A 26,529-nucleotide genomic window follows, 5' to 3' on the forward strand; every position below is an offset into this window, starting at 1 on the left:
CTCCTCATGGCATGGGATGGTGTTGGGGTGGTGGGCAGGCACCGTGTCCCCATCACCCCATCTTCTGGCACCTATCTGCGAGGAGTGTGTGACTTCTGTATTTGAACTTCACCTTCTTTGTCGTGAGAAGGTTCGTTTCTCAAAGGAGGGGAAGAGAATACACTTACTTAATAGTTTGTTAGCTTGATCCCTAACATAGATACTAGACATTTGTCACACAGGGTACTCTCGTTAGGGGCAGGCCTGCGTCTTGAAAGAGGTTCATCAAAATCATCAGTCCTTCCCAAGAGCTGACTTTTAGGTTTGTTAATTTCTCCGAGACATGTTAGTTTTCTAAATCACCGATTTAGCAAGTAACATTATCGGCTTTATTTGCCTCCTTCTGCATTACGCTGTTCTGTTGTTTTGTTCTGGCTTCTTGGTATGCACACTTAGATCATAGATTTTCAGCATTCTTTCCGATTGTGTGCATTTTAGGGCCGTCCAGCTGCCTTCACCTGCCGGCCCAGCTGTGTATGATTATATGGGATAGCGTATCTTCATATCTCAGTCCTTACTCTGATGTCTTCTTTGGTCTGCAGATTATCTAGAAGAGTATCACTTGATTTCCAAACATTGGGGCATTTTTTTAGTTATGTTTTTGTTATCAGTCTCTGTTTGTTTCCACTGCCCTCGGAGGACAAGAGCTCAAGAGCTCGGTACTCTAAAACGTGTCAAGACTATCTTTAAGGCCTAGCACAGGCCACAGGGCAGATGGTATGTGAGCACTTGGGGAGTCCATACCCCGTAGTTCCACGGATTCTTCTGTCTGTGGTCCTACCGTTGGTGGAAGGTGTTCAAATTCCGTGGTGACTGAGGATTTATTCCTTATTTCCACTCTGTCGGGTTTGGTTTCACCTAGTAGGAGAAGAATATAATTGACAGTGGTTCTGTCTTTCTGCTGAGTGGGTGTGCTGTTATGAAACCTCCGTTTTCATCTCTAGGAAAGCTTCTTGCTTGGAAGTCTATGGTGTTCGATGTTAGGACAGCTGCACCAGCTTTCCTTATTGTACTTCCGTGGTCTGCTCTTTATCCGTCTTTCAGCATGTGAGCATTCGGTGTCTTTATATTAAAGTGTGTCCATTGTAGGTAGTAGAGAGCTGAAGTTTAAAAAAAAAAAAAAACTAGCGTGATAATGTCATTTAATTGGAGTATTTGGCCCATTTATACTTAATATAATTATTAATATACATCTGGATTTACACCCACCACTTACTCTTTGTTTCTTCTTTGTCTCATTTGGTTTTGGGACTTTTTTTAACCTCCTTCTTTTTTGTTTAATAAAATCTTGTTGGAGTCCACTTGCTTTTCGATTAGCTGGCTAGGTGTACATTCCTTTATTCTTCCTCTGGTGGTTGCATCAGAAATTGTGAAATGCATTCCTGGCTTTTTAGAGTCTGTCTTAAAATCGTGCTTTTGCCATTTTTGAACACAGTACAACCTTAAATGCCTTTCGCTTCATTTATTCCTTTTCCCTTTTGTTTCATTTTTGTCATGTGTCAGTTCTATTTATATCTTAATCCCACAGGACATTATTCTTGCTGGGTTAAGCGGAGATTTGCTTACACATTTGCTCTTTCTGATGCCCACCCATGATGCTTCCTATGGGGATTACTTCCCTCCTGTCTGAAAGAAAAAAAAAAAAATCCCTGTACTGTTTCTTTCAGTGTGGGCTGGCTGGCCGCAAATCCTTGTAGATGTTGTTCATCTGAAAACATCTTCATTTACCTTCGTTTTTAAAAGGTATTTTCTCTCTACACAGAATCCTAAGTGGGTGGTTGTTTTTTCCAGCAATTTAAATATGCTCTTTTATTATCTTTGGCTTCAACCGTTTCTCAGGAAAGTCAGCTGTTAGCCTTATGATTGATCTTTTGAAAACATGCTTTTTTTCCTCTGGCTGCTTTTAAGGATTTTTTTCCTTGTCCTTCATTTTCACCAGTTTCCCTGTGAGGTGCCTACATGTGGTTTTCTCTGTCCATCTCCGCTTGAAGACTGGACCGCCCCTCGTGTCCGTGAGGAAGGAGACCTCCCCTCCCTCTCTTCCTCCAGAACTCCGACCACAACTGTGGGAGGCATGGTCCCCAAAACTTGTGTGTCTCTGTTGGTCTTCTCTGCCCTCCAATTTGAGGATTTTCTACCGGCCTCTAAGTTCACTGACCTTGTCCACTCCAATTTGCTGCTCTCCCCATCTTCTGAATTCTTGTTTGGGCTTTAGAATTCCCGTCCGATGCCCTCTGTGGATTCCAGCTCTCATACTGAAGTTCTCCTTGTTTTCATTTAGATCCTCTAGCAGGTTAGCATACGAGTCTAACAACCTCCAACACCTAGGTCTGCTGTCAGTCCATTTCTCTTGTCATTTGTTTGTTTCGCTTGAGTTTTGATTATTTGACCTGGCCTCCTGGCACTTGCTGTGATTTTTCATGGAAATGTGGATGCTCTGCATGATAAAGGGGATGGCTCTGGCTAATGCCCACGTCTTCCAAAGAAGATTTGTGTGCCTTTTGTGGGCAGAAATGGACAGATCTGCTCGTTTCTCTAGGGGTTGGAGATGATTTGAGGCTAGACTTTGGATTTGGGGAGGCTGGGCTCCTGAAACATAGCCTTTCAGGGCTCTCATTTGAGAGCTGGCAAGTTTATAAGGACCCCCACCCCTCCCGAGGGGCCCCGGGCTCCAGACTAGGTGTCATCAGGCAGCAGTGAGGCAGGGCGGTTGGCCCAGAAATGGCCATCTCTCCGCTGCCTTGTCCAGCATCCTTTCCTCAGGGCTTCCATGGACTCTGTGCCCTTATCGATCAGGAGTTACTGGTCCAGCAGCATCACAGTAAGCTGTGTGCACATCTGTCCTCCTGAGATTAGGGGACCCCAGACCCAGCTGCCCTCCAAGCCCCTCGGAATGGGAAATCTCTGAATTTGAGGATTTTGTAAGGCTCCCCAGGTGAAGCAGTGGCTGTGTAGACTCCACTTTGTAAATACTGGCCAAGACACTGAACTTTGCTGGGGCAGGGAGGTGCCAGAGGCTGGAGTGCACCTGGGACTTGCTGTGCATTTGTTGAAAGAAAGAGGGGAGGGAAGCATTCCACAGGAAAGCGGATCCCAGCTCTTGGGGCCCAGCCCCTGATCCCATGGGAGCCAGCCCAGCTGCAGCCGAGCTCTGGTGACCAGCGGCCTTGCAGACATCCCTCTAGCTGAGTGATGTCTGCCTTTCTTCAAGATAAGAGTAAATTTATGTTAATGCCGGTCTTATCACTCGGGCATTACCCTCCGCCTGGAAGCCCAGCTTTCCTGACGACGCACCCTGTTTTCTCGGTGTCTCCTTACCCGTGATAAGGAGACCGCCTTCACGCCATTGTGGTTCTGTTACCCACCCACCCACTTCCCCAGAACCCTGTTTGTTCTGGGGAAACACGACCGGGTCCTATCAGGTCATTTTACCCCCTTTGGGTCATTTTTTTTAAATCGAAATCGGGCCACCGCTGGCCGAAGGTGTGACCTTGGCTGGCTCTGGGCTGGCCCCTGGGCTTTCCCCAGCCTGCGGCCCCGCTGTGAGCTGCTCCGGTTTCTCTCCTCCCTCTTCTTTCTCTTCTTTTCTGTTCCCTTCTTTGATTCCTCTTTTTTCTTAATCTGGAAGCAGAAGCCTTCCCACTTTGGAGGAGGATGGATGAAAGCGGTGGGCGTGGCCCTTTGGCGGCCCCCCCAGGGGTGTGACGTCAGAGGCTGTTTCTACGGTGGGCGTGGCCCAGAGGGGTCTCTGACCACAAGGGCAGGTTCATGGCCCCTCCATAGCACCCGGGGTCCTCCCTGCTGCCGCGCGGGCTCCCCGCATCAGGTTGATGGGACTGAAGCCCCAGTCCCCAGCGGCAGGACTGAGCACTCCGCAGAGCCCGTGCCCAGCAGCTGGAGCAGGGGGGACCGCGCTCAGGCACCGACTGTGGGGAAGGACCCCACGACCTGCCCTCCCCCCAGTGCTGGTTCCCTGGCCTTGGCCCCGCAGATGAGGAAATCTCCGAAGGCCAGATGCTTATCTGAGAAACAGGTTTCTCCATCCCTGTGTTGCCCGTTGTTGCTCTGAACCCTTTTTCCTCCTTTGTTCTCGGTTCTGTTTTCAGGTGGAGAAATTTTTCAGATGGACAGGCTAGACTGAGATGAACTTTGAAATTGCCCCCAGGGATCAGCCCCTTCGCTGCTCGTGCTGGTGGCCAAAGTCAAGGCCCCGGGCAGTGAAGGGCCGGTCTCGTTGCCACCAGCCCAGCCGGCGACAAGGGTTCTCCTTGTCTCCTTCCCCCAAACCCCTCCCCCCTTCCCAGTCCCTTTGCTGCAGGAAAGTTCCTTCCCCTTCTCCACAGCCTTCATCCTCACCAGTCCGTGGGCTGCGTGTCATTTGCCCAGTTTGCCGATTAAAATTATCTGGAAGAGAGTAGTCATCTACACGTTCTTAGGAATTTGATCAGTAGTTTCCCTTTTCTCAGGATGTTTGCTTTCTGGGTCAGCGAAGAGCTTCGTGCCGCTGTGTAGACGTTCAGAGTAGTTCCAGGAAACAAGGGTTAGGGACGGAGGGCCTCCCCGGAGGCCAGGCATTCACGCTCATGGACTGCTACCCCTGAGTCCCGGCTGAGGCCGCCTGCTGCCCGTGCTCCAGAACAAACGACACGGTGGAGAGGGATTTGCGGTCTAACCAAGGACAGGGTGTGGAGAGAGCTCGGGCTGGGCTGGGCGAGGAGGGCACGCGCAGGACAGCTGACTCTCGTCTGCGGTATGTTGCTGCGAAGGAGTCACCGTGTGGGGCCCAAAGCTGGAAGCGGCTGGTTTTGGGGAACAGGTTCCCTCTGAGACACGCAGGGCTGCCCCAGAGGCCGTCAGCCGCCTCCGGAGTCCTCCGGAGCTCTGTGCCCGGCATTCTTAGAGGAGGCCCTGCACACTGTTGGGGGTCCCTGGCGGAAATGCACAGCCTGCACCCCTACCTCCAAGCTCCTCTCCCACCCAGCAGGCTCAGAGCCCCTGTAGCCTGGCCCACCCCTCAGAGCTCCACCCGGCCCCCCGGGCTGTGGCCTCCATCTGGAATGTTCCTCCCCGAACCTTCTTTCTGAAGGGGGCTCCTCTCAGCCTGTGGGCTCCGGCTGGGTTGTACCTTCCCCAGAGGGGCCTTCCTGATCACCCCTACACTCCTTCCCCTGTCACCACCATCGCCACCGGCCAATGCTCCCGTTTGTTCTCTGTCTGCCTACCCCCGCTGTGGTGCAGGGCCGGCGGGAGCAGGGCTCCTCTGCCAGGTTCGCTCCACATCTCCAGCCTCGTGCTCAGAGACGCTCGCGCACGAACGAATGTGCGTCCTGTGAACGCGTGCATGGTGAGACACAGGCCTGGGGCCCCAGATGGCTGAACGCCAGTCCTGTTCAGCCCCGCGTAAATCTGGGACGTCTGTGACGGTAAGAGGCTGTCTCGGCAGACAGGTGCTGAGCTCCACACGTGCCATCGCAGTGGTGACCAGCGGGGGTCCAGGCACTAAGCTTGCGTTACCTGTGGGACCCATGCTGGGTGACCTGGGCCTATTCCCACCACCCCAACGGCCTGCCGGTTATTCAGCCCCCAGAGCCTGTGTGATTTGTCCAAGGTCACCCCATAGGCATACAGGAACCTAGAGGGATTCTCTGTAAAGTTTATTCCAATAGATGCGTGAATACTTCCAAAAGTCCCCTGGGAGGGTCTCTTCCACGGGCATTTACGGAGACCTGCTCTGCGCCAGGCACGTTGTCTCTTTCTGTCCTTGGGGATTCAGGGCGGGTCTGTCAGGGGCATCCTGACCTTGGCCTTGGCCCTGGTGGTGGCCCAGTGAAGACTTCTGCCCTCCTGGGGAGTTTAAAATACCTCTAGGTGCCGAGATGCAGGACAGGCCACCATGGTGACATTCCTCTCCCCGGGGGGGGGTGCGGTCAGGGGACCCCAGGGGCCGCCCATGGCACAGTCTCACCCTGGTGAGGCATGAGGAGGCGCTGACACCCCAGGGGTCAGCCCAGCCCTGTTGTCCAGCATGGATGCACCTGCTCAGCCCGAGGAACATGCAGAAGGACCCAGAATCAAGGAAGGACCATCTGATGCCCAATGGGGGGCTGCCCTGCTGCCCACGCCAGTCACCCCGCTCGTCCGCCGGCAGGGGTGCCCCTTCCTTGGGAAATGAGAGCACCAATGCACGTCACTCCTGGGAGCCGGAGCAAGGTCTCTCCTGGGTGGCTCTAACACCGCCTCGCAGCGAGGCCCACGGAGGCCACCTGCGGGAAAGCACCTGCCCCACTCTTTGGACGCTCCTGTGCCCCTGCGGCCTGCCCCGACACACCCCGTTATCACCTCCCCTACTCTGGGGCAGCCGTGTCACACCAGGTCGCAGGAGGCAATGCGCCAGAGGCAGCCATGTGATGGACGAAGCCACAGCCTTGCCCTCCCCTCCCGGGCCCTCCGGCTCCCCACCCCCCTGCCCAGCCTCCTCACGGCCTCCTCCTCCTGCAGTGTCCCCTCCCCTGCAGCTTCCTGGCTCCCCGAGACTTCCTGGGGCTCAGCTGAGAAGTCAGTCCCTCGGCAGAACCTTCAAGACCTTTCTTTCCCAGACCCTTCAGTACTTCCATAGCCCAGGCTGCTGTGAGCTGCTCTGTGCCCCCTTTGTGTCCGTGGCTCACAGCTCAGTGGCAGCTCCTGCGAGGACCTTAGGAAACACACTGACGGCCCCAGCAGAGCGGGAGGGTGCCGTCCACCCCCCAACCCGGAGAGCCCGGCCCTGCAACTCCCCGGGCCGGGGCTTGTGCACGGTGCTTGGCCCACAGTGCTTTTGTGGCAGCCGGACCAGCGGCCTCCCGAGCTTTCCCTAGTTGCTCCCCCAGCTCGAAAATGTCAAGACGACGACTTTGTCCTCCCAGCTCCCGGGAAGAGCCCGAGCGCGGCGACCTCACAGCCCTCCTGTGACAAAGGCAGGTGACGCAGGGGTTGTCTGAGTCCGATAGAAATTGGCCTGCCGGTACCAGTCCTCACCCCTGCCCCCCGGGGCTTGGATCTGGGGACCCTGAGAAGTACACCTTCTCCGTTCCTCCCTGTTTTTGACAAATACTTTTGCCAGGCTCCAGCAGGTGCTAAGAAGTCTCCAGAAAGGAAGATGGACAGAAGTCCCCTCTCCTAGCACAGAGAGAAAATGGCAAGGTGACAGGGTGGCGAGGGACAGGGGACAAGGGACAGGAGCAAAAGAGGGGGCTTGGGGGCTAGGGCCAGGGGAGGCTCTCTGCAAAGGCAACCTCACTCCTGTGAGGCCATTAGCCAATGTGTGCCCCGTGCTGAGGGAGCCCCCTGGACAGCAGGAAGTACCCCCACCCCCCGACAGACTCGCCCTACGGAATGATTCCAGTGTGCCCGCTCACACCGAACCGGTCCATCTCCGGGCAACGATCCCGAGTTTCTCATTCCCTTTGTCTTCCTTTTGGAAGGAACTAGGCACTCTGATGTCCACCCCACCCCCCGCCCCGAGGAAGATAGGACGGGGCTCTCTCTTCAGAGAGGCGGCAGGACGGAGCCCCCGGAGCGAGAAGGGGTCTTGGGCTTCAAACTCAGTGCTGAGGTCAGTCAGGCTCGCCCCCAGCGGGGAGGAAAGCGGATCCGAGGAGCGGTGGTCAAGAAAGCTGCAAGGTGCTTGCCTGAGAATCCAGTCATGGAGTGAAAGACGAGCACATTCCCCGTCCAAGGGGTTCCCTTGCTGCTCAGGGGGCGGGTGGAAGGGACAAGGGGAAAAAACCCAAAACGGAGATAGAGGGTTTTCCAGAACGTCTGATTTCAGCTGGAGCCGTTCTCACACAGGAAACAGGGGAGCTGAGCAGTGCCGGGGCGCGGGCACCCAGGAGGGCACGGGGGAGGGGTCTGACCCCAGGCCCTGGAGGGTCTGTAGCCGTTGTGAGCCGCTTGCTGCGTGGATCAGAGTCACTCCTCATGTCTACGTGAGGGAGGGGCCCCGCGCTCTGGGTCTGTCGCCCTGCGGGGACGCCTTGGTCCCTGCTTGTCTGTGCCCGGATGCGAGGGTGAGTGTGTGTGTGTGCACGTGCGTGTGTCCTGCCTCACCGCCACGACGGGAGCTTAGACCAGAAGGATGCACTGCCCTCCCGAAGGCGTTCTGTGAGACAGACCTCGGTCCTAGAGGGGACGCTCTCTCGCTCGCGGTCCCCGGCTCCCAGCAGTTTGCTTCTTAAGGGAGGGTGCTGGGGGCCCTCGCTCCTTGACTGACTGGCTCCGGGCTCTTCCTTGTTCCTAGATCCTGAGATTCTCAGGTGGGAAGAATAGAGCCGGTGACTCATGGCAGGTTGCCCTGCAGCTGACAGCCTAGCCAAGGGGGTGATCTGTGCCTGTGACAGGGGACAATAACATCTGGGGAGGGAAACAAAGCTGGGAAAGGTATGAGCAGGGTAGAGGTACTAGGAGGTCAGGGGTGGGGCATAAGTGAACAGTCACGTCTCCCGGTGCCTCTGCCCCTCACCCCTGCTCGTGCTCGGGCTCTCACTCTCTCGCACGTGCATGAGTGAATGAATGAGGGAACCAGTGAATCACGGGTAAACCAGCGGACGCAGGGCTGGCATAAGAGTGGCAGGCGCGAGCCTGAGACTCCTCCTCCGGGGTGCCCACCTCCTTGAGCGCAAAGATTCAAGAAGTTGGCCGTTGGCCCTTGAACAATGGAGGAGCCCAGAGCAAGCTTGTGGGGTCTGGGTGCGTCCGTGGGATCCGTGTAGGAGTCACGCTTCTCCTGCTGATGAGACTCGCTCGGGTTCATCGCTCGGGAAGATGTAGGGCAGAAAGGAGCAGCCGTGCCGCCCGGGTTTTCTCAAGCCGTCCTGGCAGGCTTTCGAGCTTCGCCGTCCGGTGCGCAATCCCCGACCCCACGTGGCTCTGAGCCCCGGGGGCCCGGCTTGTCTGAGCGCCGACGAGCTGTCAGTGCCAACCTTACCCCAGATTGCGGACACCTGGGAGGGCACGAAAGGGAAAAGATCTCGGTAGTCGTTTTTGGAGCAGTGACACGAACTCGTAATATTTTTGCATAAGAAGCGCCATTAAATATGTTCAATAATTGGACCTCATTATGTTAGTCTTGCAATGCATCTATGGGCACGTCCCACATCCCAGGTCCCTGCGTGGCTCACTTCGTGTTGTTCGTGGCCAGCGCTGTCCCATGGGGTCCAGGAGCCCCTGCTTCTGGGTGGAGATGTTCCCGCAGGAGGATGAGGTCTGGGGAGCCCAAGCTGGAGGAGGTTTCGGTCCGAGCCCCAGGGTTGTATCGGGGAGACCTGCTGACTTCCTGGGGAGGCCCCTGCTTCGTTGGCTCATTCGTGTGTCCCACGAACATCGGGCCGTCGTGCCCAGCCGGGCAGGCCCTGGACGCACGGTCCACCCCAGAGAAGCTTGCAGCCCAACAGCTCCACTGCAGGATGGAGACCCCAGACCGAGCAGAGGCCCAGACACACACAGAAGTCAGCACGGAGTCACGTGCCCTTGGAGGCACAACCAAATTGCACAATTTCCTGGGAAAGGCCATTCTTAGACCCACGAAACCCCGGAAGAGCTTTCATTCCCGTCCAGGGTGCCGCCTCACAGGGCGGCAGCGGGGTCAGCCCGTCAAACGCCTGAGCCCTGTGCTCCGTCCACAGAGCTCCAACTCATTTGAACCTCGGGAGAACCATCAGTAGCCACTTGTGTCCAAGAGGAAGCCAGAGCCCGGGACGTCGGGGTCCAGCCTCCCTGCAGATGCAGGGCAGGTGCAACGCACTTATAGTCCCAACACACACACACACACACACACTCTCACACTCACAGAGGATGCAGGGCTGTGGGCATGCATGGGGGAGATGTTCACACTCTCCGCGGAGTGGGGATCCTGATGCCCATCCCCGCCCCCAGCCTGGAGGCCTTGCCGCTTTCACCCCGAGCACCCCGTCCTTGTCTGTCCGAGGCGCCCTCCACACAGTCGGGAGGAAGGCTCAGCAGGCACAGAGCGGGTCAGGCCGGGCTGGGACAGCCCCGGAGTTCACTACAGGGAGCTGGTGTCCGTCGTTCTTGCTGGAGCTCTGGGCAAGGGAATCCCTGCTGCTCGGAGCCAGGGCGGCGGGAGCGCTCCTCTCCGCCCCGAGAAGAAGAGTTAAAGCAGCAAAAGGAGGTTTCGAGACTTTCCTCTCGAGAAGCTGGAGCCATGACGTGGAGTTTCCACAGAGCTGGGCAGGGTGGTCTGGCGGCTGGCTTGGCCTCCGCCTGCGGTGGGGTGGGGGGGACCGTCTCCGTTTCAAGCCCCCACAGCGGGCAGCGTTTCCGATGTCCGGGCATCTGTCGGGGGATTAATGCCGTGACGCCCAAAGGGGCGCTGGGGACGGGGGAGCAGTTTGAGACTCCGGCTGGACCCCCCACACACACACACTTGTGCAGGCGGGAGCTGGGCCGGAGTGATGCCCGCACGAGGCCGCTGTGCAGAGCGTCGTAATCACCGGAAGAGCGCGAGTCAATATTTGGACAGAGCTTAGCACGATGCTGGCTTATAGCAAGCGTCGTACCATCGCTTGTTAAATAAATAAACACAAACAGGGAAATCTGTGGTGTGCCAAGCACCGGAAGGGGGTGGAGGGTAGAAATAAAGCAGAAGACGGGACCGTAGAGCAGAAATGAGCCTGAGTGCCGGGACGGAGCCCGGAGCGGGGCCAGCAGAGCGGAGCCGGACCAGAGAGGCTTCCGGGAGGAGGTGGCGGCTGGGGGGGGTGGCGGGCTTCTAATCCGGCGGGCGTTGCTTTTCGGGTTCTTAGGAATTCTCAGAGGGCGAGCTGGGTTAGCAAAACACATGAAGCGTCTGAAAAAGCTCAGAAGGAAATAACGTCCAGGGATTCCGTTGGAGGGGGCGGGGGGGTGGGGGGGGTGGAGAAAAAGTCCCCCAGACAGGACTTCATGCTTTGGCTGCGCTCCAGAACTTTGGGCTGGCGGTTTCCGTGCCCACGGAGTCTCCCTGCCCGCTGCTCAGGGTTCTGATGTCATGAGAGGGAAGGAAGTGACAGGAGTCCCGTCTCGGTCACGGACCCCTCCCCCAGGCGTGTCTTCCCCCCGGGGAAGTTACGCCCCAAAGCGCTTTTAGCACGTGAGCTCATGGACCTGTGTGGCTTCGTGTCTCCCCCACGCGGGGTGCCCAGGGGACCCCCGCGGGGGTGCGGAGGGAGCGCGGGAGCGGGACGGGCCGTTGAGCTCAGAACAGGCCTGAGTCATGAGCGCGTCACTCCGTCCGTGCGGTCTCCCCCATCCGGCTGCCCGCGTGAGTCAGCAGCGTGCACTGAGCACCTCTGAGTGCACAGACCCGTGCTGGGGAGACAGCTGGCCTGTGGCGGGGACGGCCAGAGCCCAGGGACAGTACAGCTCACCCCTCTAGCCATCTACAGTAGCCAGGGCCGTCTACGTACTTTGTGAAATCCGAACGTCCTACCTCGGATCCCTCTGTGTGTGCATACATGCTTGCATGTTGAATTCATGGAACAAGCCTGTTTTGGACGGTCAGGAGACCCAGACGGAAAGCCAGATCTGCCTCTTGGCTACGCGTGAAGCCAAGCACATCGCCTCTCCCGGCTTCTGGGCTCCCATCTGAGGACTCGGGCGATAAGATCAGCCTCCCGGGCCTCCCGGCTCTCCCTGGACCATGCAGGCAGGGGCCAACGGTAAGCCCGAACACAGTGGCTCTCCCCTGGAGGCCATCCTGCCCTTGGGGACATCTGACGGTGTCTGGAGACGTTTGTAGCTGTCACACTAGGAGGGAGAGATGCCACTGGCATCAAGTGGGTAGAGCCCAGGGAAGCCACTGACCATCCCACAGGGCACGGCCTGGCCCCCAGGACAGAGATCCAGCCCCACATGGCAGCAGCACTGCGGAGAAGCCCAGCCCCAGGGCATTATTCAAGGCTGTGGCTCGAATAATCCCTGACCCGGGGCTCACCGTGGCCTGAGCAGGCGAGGGGCTCGCCCCACCTTGCTCTCTAAAGCTTGGTTTGTTCACCTTTTCCCTAAGGCTGACAAGCCTGGGGAGTGCTCTGGCCCGCGCAGCTGGGCAGGGCACAGAGTAAGACGTTCCTTCTCGTGGGCAGGGTCAAGGAAGGGAAACCGATGTTGTCTGCTAGGGTCCTCCGAGCCTCTTACAAGGGAGACTGTCTTGCGGCTCAGTCCCCTCTGGCGTCCCGCGTCACCCCGCTGCTCGTACTCCTGGAGATTATTACAATGTCAGCAAAGACATGAGAGCATGACGGCGGCTGACGTCACAACAGCACGAGAGGGCGGCACGGTGGCAAGTAGGGTGAGCCGGGAAGCCCAGAACTTCCCATAATAAAATGCCCCATTTAGACTAATGAGGCTGGTTTTTGCTCATTCATTAGCAGGGAATTAATCCTGCCTGTGAGCTCTGTCCCTTTGGGTTTTTAATGATGAGAATTACTGACTCCAAAAGAGAGAGCAAAGCTGATGGGAGAGTATTTCTAGAGGGCCAGTTCAGAAGCAATTAGCGACTCGGAGCAGAGACACGGTCCCGGCAGGCTGGCCCACGGGAGATGGCGTGAGGCAGGAAACCAGCTCAGCACCAGGCGGGGGAGGCTGCAATGTCCCAACCTGGGGGAGAGCTCAGCGGAGTAGAACCCCGTTTCCCTCCCTGGTTTGGGGAAATGTTGTTCTTACTTTTTGGTCCCTGAAATCCCAAGACCCATGCTGTCACAGCCCAGGCCACTGTGGCCCTGGGGACAGGATCAGTCCCTAACTGGTCCCGTCCGCCCGCCAAAAGCAATTCCACGCTGTTCACCTGGGAGCCTGGGGGGCAGCAGGAGGACACACGATGCAGGGAGAGGGGCAGCGCAAGGAGATGTACTCATATGTAGCAGGAAACTGATGCTTTATGAGCCAGCAGGTGTGTGGACCCGGTGAAGTCCTACATCACAGAAGTGGGTACAACCCGGCTTCTTGGGGAAAGCCAGAGCAGGGAGGCGGGCACCGCCCTGCCTGAGAGATTGTCCCCCTCTCTGCAGCAGCTCGCAGAGAGGCTTGGGCACCCCGCCCCCGAGCCCTCTCCGGCCACGGTCCTGGCGTTGGGGAGTGTCGGGGCACCAGGAATGGAGGAATCACGGTTCTGCTCCCCTTTCACAGTCGTGCGCGGTAGACTTCTGCAAGATCCTTCGTCACTTGAAAATAAATTTAGAAAGTCAGTGCTTTACGGTTACACAATCTTGGTTGTTTACCAACAAGGGTAAGAGAATGAAGTTACATAATTCTGCGTGTGTGCGTGTGTGCGTGTGTGTGTGTGTGTGTGTGTGTGTGAGAGAGAGAGAGAGAGAGAGAGAGAGAGCGCGAGCTTCTTCCCAGGCTAGAAAGCTCGAACTCTTCTCAGCTCGAACTGTTCTCAGAGTTATGGAGGGCTGTTTGTGGTGAGGACAGGTCCAGTCTGGCACACTTTCTCCAAACCTGTGCTCGCCGTCCAAGATGCAAACCAAAGGTCCTGGAGGGCTGCTCGGCGCCTACGGGCAAGGCGCGCCCCAGGACAGACAGATCTTGCTACACAAGGGTCAAGAGCGTCACAAACTTGAGCCTACACGGAGGGCAGGGAGAAGGGGAGGTTATGAGAATGATGAGATTACAGTAGTAACGGCAGCCCCCACTGCCCGCCCCCCCCCCCGCCCCCGCCGTGCTGGGCCCCAGCTTCACGCACACCGGGAGGACACGCTGGCTCTGTGAGGCCAAGGACACCTGACCCAGGTCACAGGGCGGGAAGGTGTCGGAGCTGGAGTGAGACCCCCACCCCATCTCCCCCAACCGCATCCTGTTTCCAGAATCCACCCTTGGACCCAAGGCATGCCCAAAGCACCTTGCAAGCCAGCTTTATGATCCCTTCTGCAGACCCAGAATGTTCCTCAGTGGCCCTTTGACAAGCAACCATTGGGCATCAAGTGTATGAACATAGTGTAAAATGAGGTGGAGTAAAGGGAGGTCTGTGGCCAAGGTACATACCGTCCTTGGGCTTCTTAGGTGAGGGGCAATCCAGGATGACTGCCTGGAGAAGCCGGCTTTTGGCGCACACCCCAAAGAACTAACAAGATATAGGGAGGCAGAGGAAAAGGAGCTTGATTCCCACCGGGCAGGGTGGCCAGGGTGGCCCCTGGGAGCTACACCTGGGCGTGGCTACTCCTGGAGACCCGTGTCATCCTCTCTTAGGGATGGTTTAAAAACCCGTCCAGGGGAGCACCTACCACGTGCCAGGTCCATGGTTATCTGGGGTGAAAGCAATTCAAGTCACCGTCCCTCCCTCAGGGAGGCAGTAGAGGCTCGCACAAGGAGTGCAGGAAGCTCCGCCTGAACCCCAGGCCCTTTCCTCACGCCCCCCTGCGAAGTGAGGCTCAGGCTCCCCTGTGAGGGGCTGCCCCTTCCCGGTCACAGAAGAGGAAGCCTTCCATACCGCGGACTCAGACAGCCCCGGACCAGGGGGGAGCCGCAGAGGGAGCAGGGCCCCTGGAGAGGGTGGGCCCTGGCAAGCAGGGGAGGCTCCCTGGAGGAGGTCAGGTCTGAAGGGCAGCAGAAGTCCCCCAGCGTGAGGAGGAAGGGGCAGGGAGAGCATTCCCACGACGACATCCGAAGCCTCTCTCCCCTGCAAGGTGGCCTGACACCGACGTTTGGAGACTTTTCTTAGAGGTGGGACGTTCCGCCCCTGGTGGGAAACCTTGGCCACCCCCAAAACTCCAAGGGGGCCCTTCCCCGGATAAATACACAGCTCGGAGGGGCGGCGGGCATGCGGCGCGTTCCTCCTGTGTTTAAATTTCCTCGGAAAGTCTGAGCGCGCGGCCGCCGCCCCTGCCCCAGCGCGCAGCGGCGCGGGGCCGCCCGGGGCCACAGGGGGGCGGCCGCAGCGCGCGGGGCGCAGGGCCCGGCGGGCGGGCGGCGGGCGGGCGGCGGGCGGGGCGGGAGGCCCGGCCCCCAGCGAGCGCGCCAACGCTGCCCCGTCCGCCCGCAGAGGCCGCCGCGGCCGTGGATGCGGAGGGCGCGCCGCCCGGCCGGCCCGGCGCCCAGGCGGCCGCGATGAGGGTCAACGAGAAGTATTCGACGCTCCCGGCCGAGGACCGCAGCGTCCACATCATCAACATCTGCGCCATCGAGGACATCGGCTACCTGCCGTCCGAGGGCACGGTGAGTGCGGGCGCCGCGCCCCGAGGGAGGCCGCTCACCTGCGCCGGGCGCGCTCGCGGGGAGGCCCGGGGCGCGCGGGGCTCGGGGCGCGCGGGGGGGCGCCCACCCGCGGTCGCGGCGTGTCCGCACCCCGGGGCCGGAGCCCGAGCCCGAGCGAGCGCCAGGCTGGGCCCCGGGTGGGACACCCCCTTCCCGTGGGTGCCGGTCGGCCCCGGGGGGCAGCGGGCTGGGGGTGGGGGGGAGCCGCGGGAGAGTGGCAGCCTCGGGGCCTCACCGCGCCGCCACCGTCTGGCGACAGCCGCGCCCTTTTGGGGCTGGACCCGCCGGCGACTGCCTCACCTGCCCTGGGAGCACGGAGTTCCTGGGACTCCGTGTCCCCGCCCGGGAACGCCTAGCCCTCCCGCCAACCCCGGGCAGCAAGGGGATGCCGGTGGGTCTGGACTTGTTTCTGGGCTGGTCCAGTCCCCCCGGGCGCCCTGCCTGGTGCCAGTGGAAGAGGGAAGCAGCTGGCCACGTGGTTGGGGACACCTGTATCTGGGGTCTGCTACCCCCACCATTCTCCTGGGTCCAGATCCAGAAGTCCCAGGGGTCCTGGGAGGGCAGAATTCACCAGTGAGGGATTTGGCTTAGAGTTAGAACCAAGTTTGCCCCAAGAGGGAGGGGCTGAGAAGGGCCTTCTGCTGAAGCCGGGGGCACCCCAGCCTGCTCAGTCTGGACTTCTCTCCCCCCCCCCTCCCCCACAGCAGCTGCCTGAGCCTCCGCCTTGTTTCTTTGCTCTGGCGGCGGGGATCCAGGCCTGCCGCTGCAGCCTCGGGAGGGCAGAGCCTGGCCTTTGTGGAGGTGCCTGTGGGATGGGCTCCTGGCAGGGCGGCTGGCTGCGTTCCAGGGAAGGTGGGGACCCTCACTCAGGCCCTGAACCCCCTTCTGCCGCTGAGCTCGCGCAGAGACGCTGTGGGGGCGGGCACTGGGAGCCAGTGTGGATCAGAAGGGGTGTCTGCCTGTGATAAACCCCGTTGGCCTGAGCCGCTCAGAGCCATCGATTCAGCAAACGCTGTGTACACGCTGTGTGCCTGCTGTGGGCCAGGCCGAGGGCACCCACGCGAACGAGACAGGGAGGCGTGTCCATCTGGGGCTTGAGGGGTGGTGATGGAAGGGGGCCCGGGCCAGCCACTAGGGACACTTCCTTAGCAGCCTAGCAGCCGGCCTGAGGCTGAGGATAAGCTCGCTTAATTTCCATGACCCTATAGGGTCGGTGCTGTTTCTCCTGGGGAGGGTACGGAGGCAGAGAGGGGAGCCACCCACCCGCTGGGAGGCGAGCTAGCAAGGGGCCAAGACCGGAGCAGGTGGCCACTGGCAACCCGCAGAGGAACGGACATCCTGGACACGGAGCTGGTTCTACCCGTAGTGGGGGTTGGGTGGGGCGTCTCAGACAAGGAAATCTCCCATGGGAAGACCCAGAGGTGGGAATGCAGGGACACCAGTTAGAAGGCACAAGAGACAGTCACACCCAAGGAGACGGAGAGGAGTGGACATTCCAGAGGTAGCTGGCATTCAACGTGATGATGGGTTAGACCCAAAATAAGCACGGGAGCCCTGATCGGTGGTCTCTGGACCTATAGTTCAGGGCTGTTGTTTACGTGGACCCAGAAACTGCCTTCCCCAAACCCTGGCGAGGGCCACAAGGTCTGCCAAGACTTGGCCCTCCATTCGAGGTCTCCACGGTCTGGAAACTCACAGACAAGACCTGAGACGGCTGACTTTGATTTTGCACATAGCTCTTACTAGGGGCAGGTTTGGAGGGCTGTGAGTCGGGGGGCAGGAGGGACAGGTGGCCGGGCAGTGTCCCACCAGGCAGCCAGGAAGCAGCGGCCCTAGGAGCAGGGGGCGCTGGGAGAGCCTCCAAGGGCATCCCCAGCACGGTTCAAGCCAATAATTGTTGCACAGTCATTATCCTGAGTCACCAGGGGAAGGCGGCTCTGTGCAGGCAGAGGCCAGAGGGCGTGGGCTGCACTGCAAGGAGTTCCCAGACAGGCGTCCATACGTGCCGTTGCTGTGTGGATGGAGTCGAAGCCGGCCATCCCGAGTCCTGTCCCAGGCAAGCTATACCCAGCCTGCGCCAGGGGCCTCTCCTCTCCCTGTCATTCCCAAGTTCAAGGATAAAAATCACCTCATTGTTTCTGCACAGCAGGATGCAAGAAATGACTTCAAAGGCCAGGGGCCAGGTTGAACACAGTTTATTTCACTGAATTTTCTTTGTGTTTATCTTTGAAAATTTCTACTTTTTCCTGATGGTTTTCAGTGTCCCTGATCCGCACCCTCCAGCAAGCTCAGACACCCAGGGGAGGACTGGGTGCTGGCTTCGGCCGGCCTGCAAAGGAAGAGCCCCTCTCTGCTGATTGGCAAGTAGGGGGTGACCTGTATATAGGATGTGGGGTGTGCCCGAGGATCCTACATGGACTTGTAGTGCCCATGATTCGATTTTAAAATTTGGGGGATGAGAGTGAAGTTCCCAAATGTTTTCAAAGAGTCCCCAAACCGAAAAAAACGTCGAAGGTTCCTGATTTCATTTTCCCCATTTTAGGAACAAGGGAATGTAACAGATTCTCTGAGCATGACCGTGTAGACTTGTCCCGGCTCTGGCTATTTCACACACACGTGCGACTTTGGCTCCTGGAGCTCCAGCTCCGAGCAAGAAGCCAGATAAACAAGAGCCGGTCCCAGTCCAGCATCCACGGTGTGGACACGGGGTTCCTTCCGCGCCCCTCTTCTGCCCGCCGGTCCCAGTCCAGCATCCACGGTGTGGACACGGGGTTCCTGCCACGTGGGCCCCTCTTCTGCCCGCCGGTCCCAGTCCAGCATCCGCGGTGTGGACACGGGGTTCCTTCCGCGCCCCTCTTCTGCCCGCCGGTCCCAATCCAGCATCCACGGTGTGGACACGGGGTTCCTTCCGCGCCCCTCTTCTGCCCGCCGGTCCCAGTCCAGCATCCACGGTGTGGACACGGGGTTCCTTCCGCGCCCCTCTTCTGCCCGCTGGTCCCAGTCCAGCATCCACGGTGTGGACACGGGGTTCCTTCCACGCCCCTCTTCTGCCCTTTTCTCAGAGTTGGGGAAGGGAGTCTGGAGAGGCAAGTGTGGACCCAACGTAGACGGCCCTCTCGCTGCCTGTGGTGTTGGGGGCAGTCCCGCTGCGGAGTGGACCTCTGTCCCCCGATGCCCTCCAGTGTGACCCCAGGAAGCCAATTCTCTTCTACCATATTTACCGTCTTTCTCAAGGATGCTCCTTCCGGGAGTACATCCCACCAACACTCCAGGCGTGATCCTCAAAACACTTTCAGATCTCCCGTGACTCCCGTCCACGCGAGTCAAGGAGACGTTTTTGTCCCCACCTACCAGGTGGAACAAGGGAGGCTCAGAGCTGGGGGACGCTGTGTTTAAGGTGCCAGCCGGGCTGCGTCTCAGCCCTGGTGTCCCTGATCGAGTGACCCCCGCAGCAGCCGTGCAGAGCCCAAGCTCCTGGCATGCATGCATATGTACACGCCTTCATTCATTCCAAAGCCGCGTCAGAAAGGTGAGCGGGAGGCCCCTGCCTTCAGGAAAGGTGCTGCTTAAGGGTTACGGAGAGGACATTATGAAGCTTTTTTCAAGCTTTTGAACTGGAAAGTTCTACATAGAGTCTAACTTGCATCTTTCCTGCTGCAAGTTAAATCCTGATCTCTTTTCCCATCCTGCACAAGAATAGCACCCACTCCACTGCTCCGTGGAAAGGCCCCAGAGAGATACAGGGCCACCGGGGAGACTGCCTCTCCAGCTGCCCCGAAACCTAGCCCAGACTCCCTCTCCAGACCCTGGGCTCCGCCTCGCCCGTGTACAGTATTGTAGAAACAGACCCCACTCTTTCTGCTTAAAGGCTGCTAGCCCCTTATGCTTACCGAGAGAGGATCGCCCCCGTTTTATAAAACTAAGACCCAGACAGAGAAGCACCTGGTCCGGAATCACAGAGCGCATCCGTGACGGGGCCAGGCCAGGGAGGGGAACGGGGGACTCTCACACGAGGCCAGCAGAGCTTTGCACTTCCTCCAGCTGGCCCCAGCCACGCCTCCAGCTCCCTTGGTAAATTAACAGACTGGATCCGGTGCTGCCACCCTCTTTCACTTGTGGTCCACTCTGACCAGGAGATTGTCCTCCCCTAGTTCTTTATTTGTGCTTGTCTCAATTCCGAGCTAGAGCCGACGTCTCCTGGGGGTTCATCACAAGCCAGGCCCTGTTGAAAACTCCACATACAGGGCATGTTTTACCCTCCGGTAACCCTGGAGGGAAGTCGTGTTGAGCGGGGAGATCGGTTATCCCCCCGGACCCTGACGTTACAAGGAGGGCTCCAGAAGAACCAAGAGATTGTGCTGGGCACCTGGGACGGCACAGCGGGTCTTGGAAGGCAGGTGGAAGGACTGTCGTTGCAGACGAGGCCTCTGGGCCACCTCCAGGCTTCCTGGTGGAGGGAGAGGTTTCGGGGACGTGTCTGCTCTCCCCCAGGCCGTCAGGCCCCCCAGGTTCCCGATCGGGCCCCAGCAGACCAGTGGTCATTGTTCAGTTTTGAGCCTGGTAACCGTTTTCCTATCTCACGATGGTGGAGGAGTTTTGACTGTCCCCCAGAGTAACTGCCCTGCTCTCTGACCTGCTGGGCTCACTCTGAATTTCCTTCCCTCTACTGGGGGGTTTTTGCCCATTTTGTTCAGTATCAGCCAATGTTCCCGCCAACCAGGGGCACGTACGGGGCCCCCACCAGGTACCAAGTCCTCCGTGTGCTTGTGTGTGTGGCAGGTTCTAGATGGAGGGGAGTTAGGGACAGTCCCTGGCCTGCCTGGGGACCCCCACACCCTGCTTCGAGGCCCCTGTGAGCAAGAGCTTGAGAACAGATGTTTGCAGGGTGTCCCTGGCCCAAGACACCTGCACGGCCGGAGGGCTCGGGGACCTCCAGAGCACGGAGGCTGGGGCTCTGCCGCCCGCCTGGGAGGGTAGGTAGGGTTACAAAGTGCAGGGAAGGGAGGCAGGGCACACAGGTAGGGAGGGGACCGTGTGCAAAGGCGGGGAGCAGGGGACAAGGATGTCCTGAGTCCAGGCAGCCCCGGGGCTGTGGGGAAAGGAAGCCGGGGAAGGTGGCTCAGGCAGGACCTATACGTGGTGCCTGGCTCGGCTCGCAAGGTCACAGTTCCCCATTTGGAAACCGGGATGAGCCCCTCACAGAGGCCCTGGGAGTCGGAGTGCCCAGGAGGCAGGTGTGTCCTTGCACCGCGCCCACCAGGAGACCCTGCGTCCGCCCCGTCTGACGGCCCCCTGAGGGCTTGCCCTGCCCGGCTGCGGCTTCTTTCCCTGCGCCTCACGCCGCCCCAGGTCCGGCTTTCCTGCCCACTCCCCCCGAGGAGGGAAACCTTCTCCAGCCCCCTTCTCTGACCCTCCTGTGGTCTTGAGGAGAACCAGCCCTTGTTGGTGCTGGGATTGGTTGCGGGGGTGGGAGGGGCGGAGGGGCAGCGTGGCCCCCAGGGGCTGGGCCTGCTAGTTAGAGGGAGAACCCACCCCACACGGGCGTCCTGTGCCTCCGACAGTTGTCCTGGCCACCCACACAGGCGTCCTGTGCCTCCGACAGTCGTCCTGGCCACCAGAGGGACACGTATATTGCCCTCCCGTCTTAGAGAGGAGGACGGCGAGGCCCAGAGCAGGTGCAGGATCTCCCAGGCCTCGTAGCTGGGACCAAGGGGGACCCAGAGCTGGGACCAAGTCTGGGATAAGCCCAGACTTATCTGAGGCGCCCCACTGCCCCACAGGTCTCCTCCACCCTGACCCTGCCTCCTGGCTCTGGGAACAGCTGGGGCAGGACCCCCCCCCCACTGTGTCCTTGCGCACAAAGCTTGGAGACGGCTCCTGGGGTCAGCCAGAGGGGATCTGGTCCTGAGAGCTTGGGCTGAGCGCTTTGCAGGCGTGAGCCCCGCTCTCTCCGGGTCAAGCAGACCCAAACCGTCTTGCCCCCGCACCGGGTCAGGGCTCAGGGAGAGGACATGCCCCCTGCAAGACCATTACACGTCCCTGTTACTGGGGGGGTGGGGCGTTGGGCAGTGCCCTGGGTGTGCAGACAGGACTCCGGGCTGGGCTCAGCCTCCCACCTGTGCTGTGAGCCACCTCGCCGACCCTCCGTGTCCTCGCCGGAGAACCGAGGAGAACCCCTCTTTCCCGCCTTTCCTGCAACAGGATCCTGCAAGAGACGCTGGGGTCTTCCGTGGACGCTGTCCTGGGCTGGGCTGGGCCTTCCGTCCCCTCTCCCCGACCCCACCTGCCCTTCTACACCCGGAGGCTCTGCACAGACCCTGTAAGAGCCGGCTAGTGGGGTGTCTACACTGTGGGGTCCCATGAAGGCGGCCGGAGCAGCGCTGGATCCCGTGGCACCGTGGGGGGGGGGGGCGTGGACGGCATACATCCAGCCCCTGCCGGCTCTTGGGGCCTGCCAGGCTTTGAGCGTCCTGGGACCGACCAGGGACCCTGAGATTCAGGAGCGTGACTCCCCCTCCCCTGCCAGGGGTGAAGGAACGCAGACCCCACAAATGGCCCAGCCCAGAAGCCCGTGTCCCTCCTTCCCGGGGCAGCTGCCGTGTTCCAGGCGCGCTCACCCCACCCCCCACTTTGCCTCTTTCCCTCTTCTCTCTTCCCCTGCCCCCGAGCTGGGCATTCGGAAAGACACCTGCGCACATGGGGTCCGCCGCCCTCCGGGCGTCCTGGCCCTGGAGTGGGGAACTCCTGCTGCTTTGCCCAACCTTCGCCACAGCCCTTAGGAGCCCCCCACAGTGGGGGCAGCCATCCCAGGGCTCCAGGCAACCTTGTGGGGAGACCCTCCAGACACAGCTCTGTCCTCCAGCCGTGGGGCTCGGGGCCTGCCTTTAGCCACAGGCCGGCCTCACGCTCCGTGCAGGAGGGCCTCGCTCTTGGGCGACCACGCGGGTCTCGGGCTGTTAGCGGGAGTGGGGTGGAAGCCAGGAGATCAGGGGCCGGACCGGTGAGGCTCGGCTCTGAGGACCGTCCCTGGTGCGGGGCTGCCCGTTAGAGTACTTCCCGCATGACGTTACTTGTTTCTCTTACTGCCGCAGACCAGCTCCCTGATTAACCTCCGCCCTCGGTAACCAGCAAAATCCCACAGGAGTTCCAGCCACGGGGTTTAGCGTTAGCAACAGCGGCGCGTGATGGCGGCCGCGCAGGGGTCCCAAATTCTAATGCGCAGGCCCACGTTTCTATCTCACTGCCCCCCACCAGAAGCCCCCAGGCAGATAAGGAGACGGGCCCCGCCCCACCTCTCTGCGCCCACCCCCAGGGCACCCTCTGGTGCGGGAGCAGGTGAAGCCACGCGCAGGGCGGGGAGTTAACGCCCCGGTGTGGGTGGTTAAGCTTACCCAGCTTCCTCACCCTCCGGCACCAGCACCTGGGAGCCCAGCTGTCCAAGGCAGTGACCCTTTGTCAGCCCCTCCCTCTGTGCCTGTCCCCCCGCCCCCAATCCGGCCCCTGAGACCACCTCTCAGGTAAACCGCTGAATGCAGACACTCAACTCGGGGACTGCTTTTGGGGGAACCCAACCTAACAGGCAGCTAGCTAGTGACCGAGCTGGAACCAGGCCAGGTGAGGGCTGTCGTGGGCCCATGGGCATTTTGACATGACCTTGCTGTGCATGCTGGCTCTCAAAGGCTGAGAGTTGCTGGTGCAGACCCTGGGCTCGGCCCACACTGCCCCAGACCCTGCGGGAGAGAATAAGGAGCACTTCTGGTAGGGGGGGGGTAGGTGCGGGGCGAGGGGAGTGGCCTTGCAGCCTTTCCCACGGCCTCTGCAAGCAGCCTGGCCCCTCCCGGGAAGCCCGCTCCGGCTCCACAGAACCGGGGTCCCGTCCGAGCTCGGAGGGTCCGGCTTGGCCTGCGTGTGATCATGTGCACATCTCCTTCTCAGATGTCACCCCCATGAAGGCAGGGTCACTGTGTGCGTGGCTGCCCCCGCCCCCGGCGGTGCTCGCGTGGGACAGGCGTGCAGCACGGCTTTGCTGAAGGCGGGCGGGCGGAGGAAGCTGTCCAGCTTGGTCCCTGCTCCCTTCCGCGAGCCCGGCCCTGACGGCCAGCGACCTCTCTTTCCCCCTGCAGCTACTGAACTCGCTTTCTGTGGACCCCGACGCCGAGTGCAAACACGGCCTCTACTTCCGGGACGGCCGGCGCAAGGTGGACTACATCCTGGTGTACCATCCCAAGAGGCCCTCGGGCAGCAGGACCCTGGCCAGGAGGGTGCAGCACAGCGATGCCGCCCCGGCCGCCCGCGGCGCCCGCCGGGACCAGCCCCTGCCCGGCAAGGGGAGCGTGGGGGCGGCCGGGGGCCCCGAGCCCCCGATGGACTACCACGAGGACGACAAGCGATCCCGCAGGGAGGAGTATGAGGGGAACCTCCTGGAGGCCGGCCTGGAGTTGGAGCGAGACGAGGACGTAACTATCCCTGCGCCTTGCGGGCTCGTGGGCTGGGCGCGCCGCCCGTTTCCAGAAGGTGGTGTGGGGAGGGGCCCTTCTGGCTTTCACAGGGGCTCCCAGAACGGCTGATGTGAAGGCTGCTGCTGTTGAGATTGGGGGTACAATCACGTGTTAAGTTTTGGGGTTTGGGGAGCCCCCAAGTAGCGCACCCAACCCTGGTGACATCTGCTCTGGGGGAGGGTAAGGTCTTCTTGGCGATGACCTCCAGAGTCACGGCACGTCCTGCTCCGGTCAGTCCCTCTCCTGGGAAGACGCACCCCTCCAGAGGGCCAAGGACCGAGCTCTCCTCGGAGCCCTCCTGGTGCCGACCTTGGCCCTTCTTGGGGCCTCAGTTTCTCAATCTGTCCAGTGGGGAGGTGGGTCTGGCTCGATCCCTGGGTGGGGGGGGCTCTGGTGCTCGGAAATCCCCGACCCTCACTGTTTCCCGGAGCAGCTGTCCCTGGCAAAGCCTGAGAATCTTCCAAAGGAAAGTTTTCTGGGGAGAGTAAAGGGCTGACTCACCGGCACATGGGGCGGCGCAGGCGGCAGGCGGGGGCCTGGACAGCCCATGGGACGGGTGCTTCTCTCAGCACGCTCGCTGTGTGCACCCCTGCCTGCTCCTTAACCTCTCTGGGCACGGGGCGGGGGGCGGGGCCTCCTGCCATGAGCATTGCAGGGCTCTCCCGCTGCCGGCCACAGGGTCCCTGTGTGGACTAACCGAGAATCCGGGTGTCTCTAAACTGCAAGGAGGGGGTTAGTGGGCTGCCTGGGGAGCCATGAGCCAGCCGGGGTGTTTAAAGGAAAAATTGGCCTGTTCGCCGTTTCATCCTTGAGAACCACTGTGCCCTTAAGTAATGAACGCTTTGGGTCCGGTGGTAAGGATGCCCCGGGGTGTTGGGCCAGCCAGCCGGTCTGCGGAGGAGCAGCTGTGAGCTCTCTTCTGTGCCACGTCGTTAGTGCCGGCCCCGAGTACCCCGGAGCTTCTCTGTGGGGCTCCTCTCTCCGCGGACCTGGCGGCCAGGGGGCCTCGTGTTGTGTTGCACGCGGAGTGTTTCTCTGCGTGGCTGTCTCCTGCCGGGGTTCGGCTGTCTGGCGGGTGTGCACTTCTGCCACAGGAGGGGTCCCCGTTGGAGTGGCCAGGGTATGCAAGCGTCGAGACCCGCTGCGGCTGCGGGGTCTCTTCCCGGCGGGGCAGCCGCCTCCACTGCAGATGCGCTGGGCGTTTGGGGTTGTCCGTGACCTGAGCCCAAGCCCCTCGGGAGAGGGGAGTAATCGGGTCGCTGACTTAGGGCATGGTTCTGGTTCCCTGTCCCTGCCAGCCCCTCTGCTTCTCGTGTAAACGCTGTGGCCACGCTGCAGACCTCGCCCTGATGTGGCCATTCACAGCTGGAGGGACAGACGGGCTCCACTGGAGTCGGGAGAGCCCGCGGCGCCCGCGTGCAGAGCTGGGAGCTGGGGCTGCGGTCTGCACCTGCCTGGTCCGTTCCGTGAGCGACGCACTCTCCGCTCCCTCGTTCCTTCCCCACGACGGCGTCAGAGCCTTGTACTCGGAAGGCTCCCGGGAGTCTGGGAGGGAACCCTGGCCCCACGGATCCCAGAGCCTCTGCCTGTCCTTCCCGAGGCTCGCTGGCTGCTCGGCCCGAGCTTCCCGTCCCACAGCACGGACACAGCAGTAGTATTACGCCAGTGGGTGATCGTGAGGCCAGGGCAAGGGCCAGGATCCGAGTCTCCTGGGCTGTTGTTAATACAAACCGTGTGTCGTGGTTCCTGCGGAGGGTGAGAGCAGGAGCCTTTCCAAGTCCAGTCGACTGGGACATCCCACGAATCTTTCTTGAAACTTGATCTTCTCAATTGTGACTTTGAAATAAAAAGCCAACATAGAGACAGTGGTCACTGTCACCAAAGAAGACCCCGTTTTCCCCATAAGTGACCCACGAATTTCACTGATGGTTTGGCTCTGTAGCGACAGGAGGCTTTCCCACGGCTGACTGGGGCCGTTTCAAAAATGAAAGATGTACACGGCACCGCTGCAGTGTCCAGGGTGGCTGAAACCAGGGCTGGGCCGTGCCCCCCGGAGGCTCTCGCGTCAGGAACGGGGCTTTACGAGGCCCCGGTGCTTCCTGACCTTTCATGGGACACGAACAGGCCCAAGGCTGTTGGAAAAACCCTCCGTCTGCGGCAGCCCGGTGCTCTCCCCCACCCTCCGTGAGGCAGGCAGGACCAGAACCCGGGTCAGAGGCGGCCTCCGAGGTCTGTGCGTGGACCGCTGCCCGTGCGATTAACAGCTCGTGGCCGTCGCCTTTATTTCGGGGAGAGACGCCCTGGCTAGTGAGTCATTCCCGGAGGGGGGGGTGCTCCGGTTACAAGGAGCGAAGGGCTTGCAGTTCAGGAAATAGGAGAGCCCCCGGGAGAGCCCCCAGGAGACTCCAGTTGCGCAGTCTTACCTGGTTTGCAGCGGGATCGGGGCTTAGGTGCACGTTTGTGGGGAGAAAAATCCATGCCTTCCACCAGATACGCCCACGCTGGGTGAAGCAAAGAATCGGCCTTTAAAGGGGCTGCTTTTCCCCAGTGCCATTGCTGTTGGAAAGTCCGGAGCAGCCCTTCCCAGAAGCATCCCCAGGGGTGGCATAACCAAAAATGCTTCCAGATAGTGCCAGCTGTCCCTGGGAGCCAAGCTCGCTCCTGGCGGAGAAATCCTGCTTCGAAGGCTGGATGGGGACCCCCGGCCCCTCTTGAACTCTGCTGGCCCAGCCTTCTGCGACCATGACCGGGCAGCTGCCCGCAGGCC

General features: G+C 60.3%; 1 protein-coding gene across 4 annotated transcripts in view; it reads left to right on the top strand.

The window, feature by feature from the left end:
* Positions 1-26,529, top strand: part of ANO1 (anoctamin 1) — a 150,348-nt gene that overhangs the window by 57,100 nt on the left and 66,719 nt on the right. For all 4 annotated transcript variants that reach the window (XM_032360198.1, XM_032360200.1, XM_032360199.1 and 1 more), the window contains 2 exons: positions 15,053-15,225; positions 23,388-23,720. In XM_032360198.1, the coding sequence (XP_032216089.1) occupies positions 15,053-15,225; positions 23,388-23,720 (506 nt within the window). Of the gene's footprint in view, positions 1-15,052; positions 15,226-23,387; positions 23,721-26,529 lie in introns of those variants that run through there.

Source organism: Mustela erminea, chromosome 9 (assembly GCF_009829155.1).
Source record: "Mustela erminea isolate mMusErm1 chromosome 9, mMusErm1.Pri, whole genome shotgun sequence".
Taxonomy (NCBI): Eukaryota; Metazoa; Chordata; class Mammalia; order Carnivora; family Mustelidae; genus Mustela; species Mustela erminea.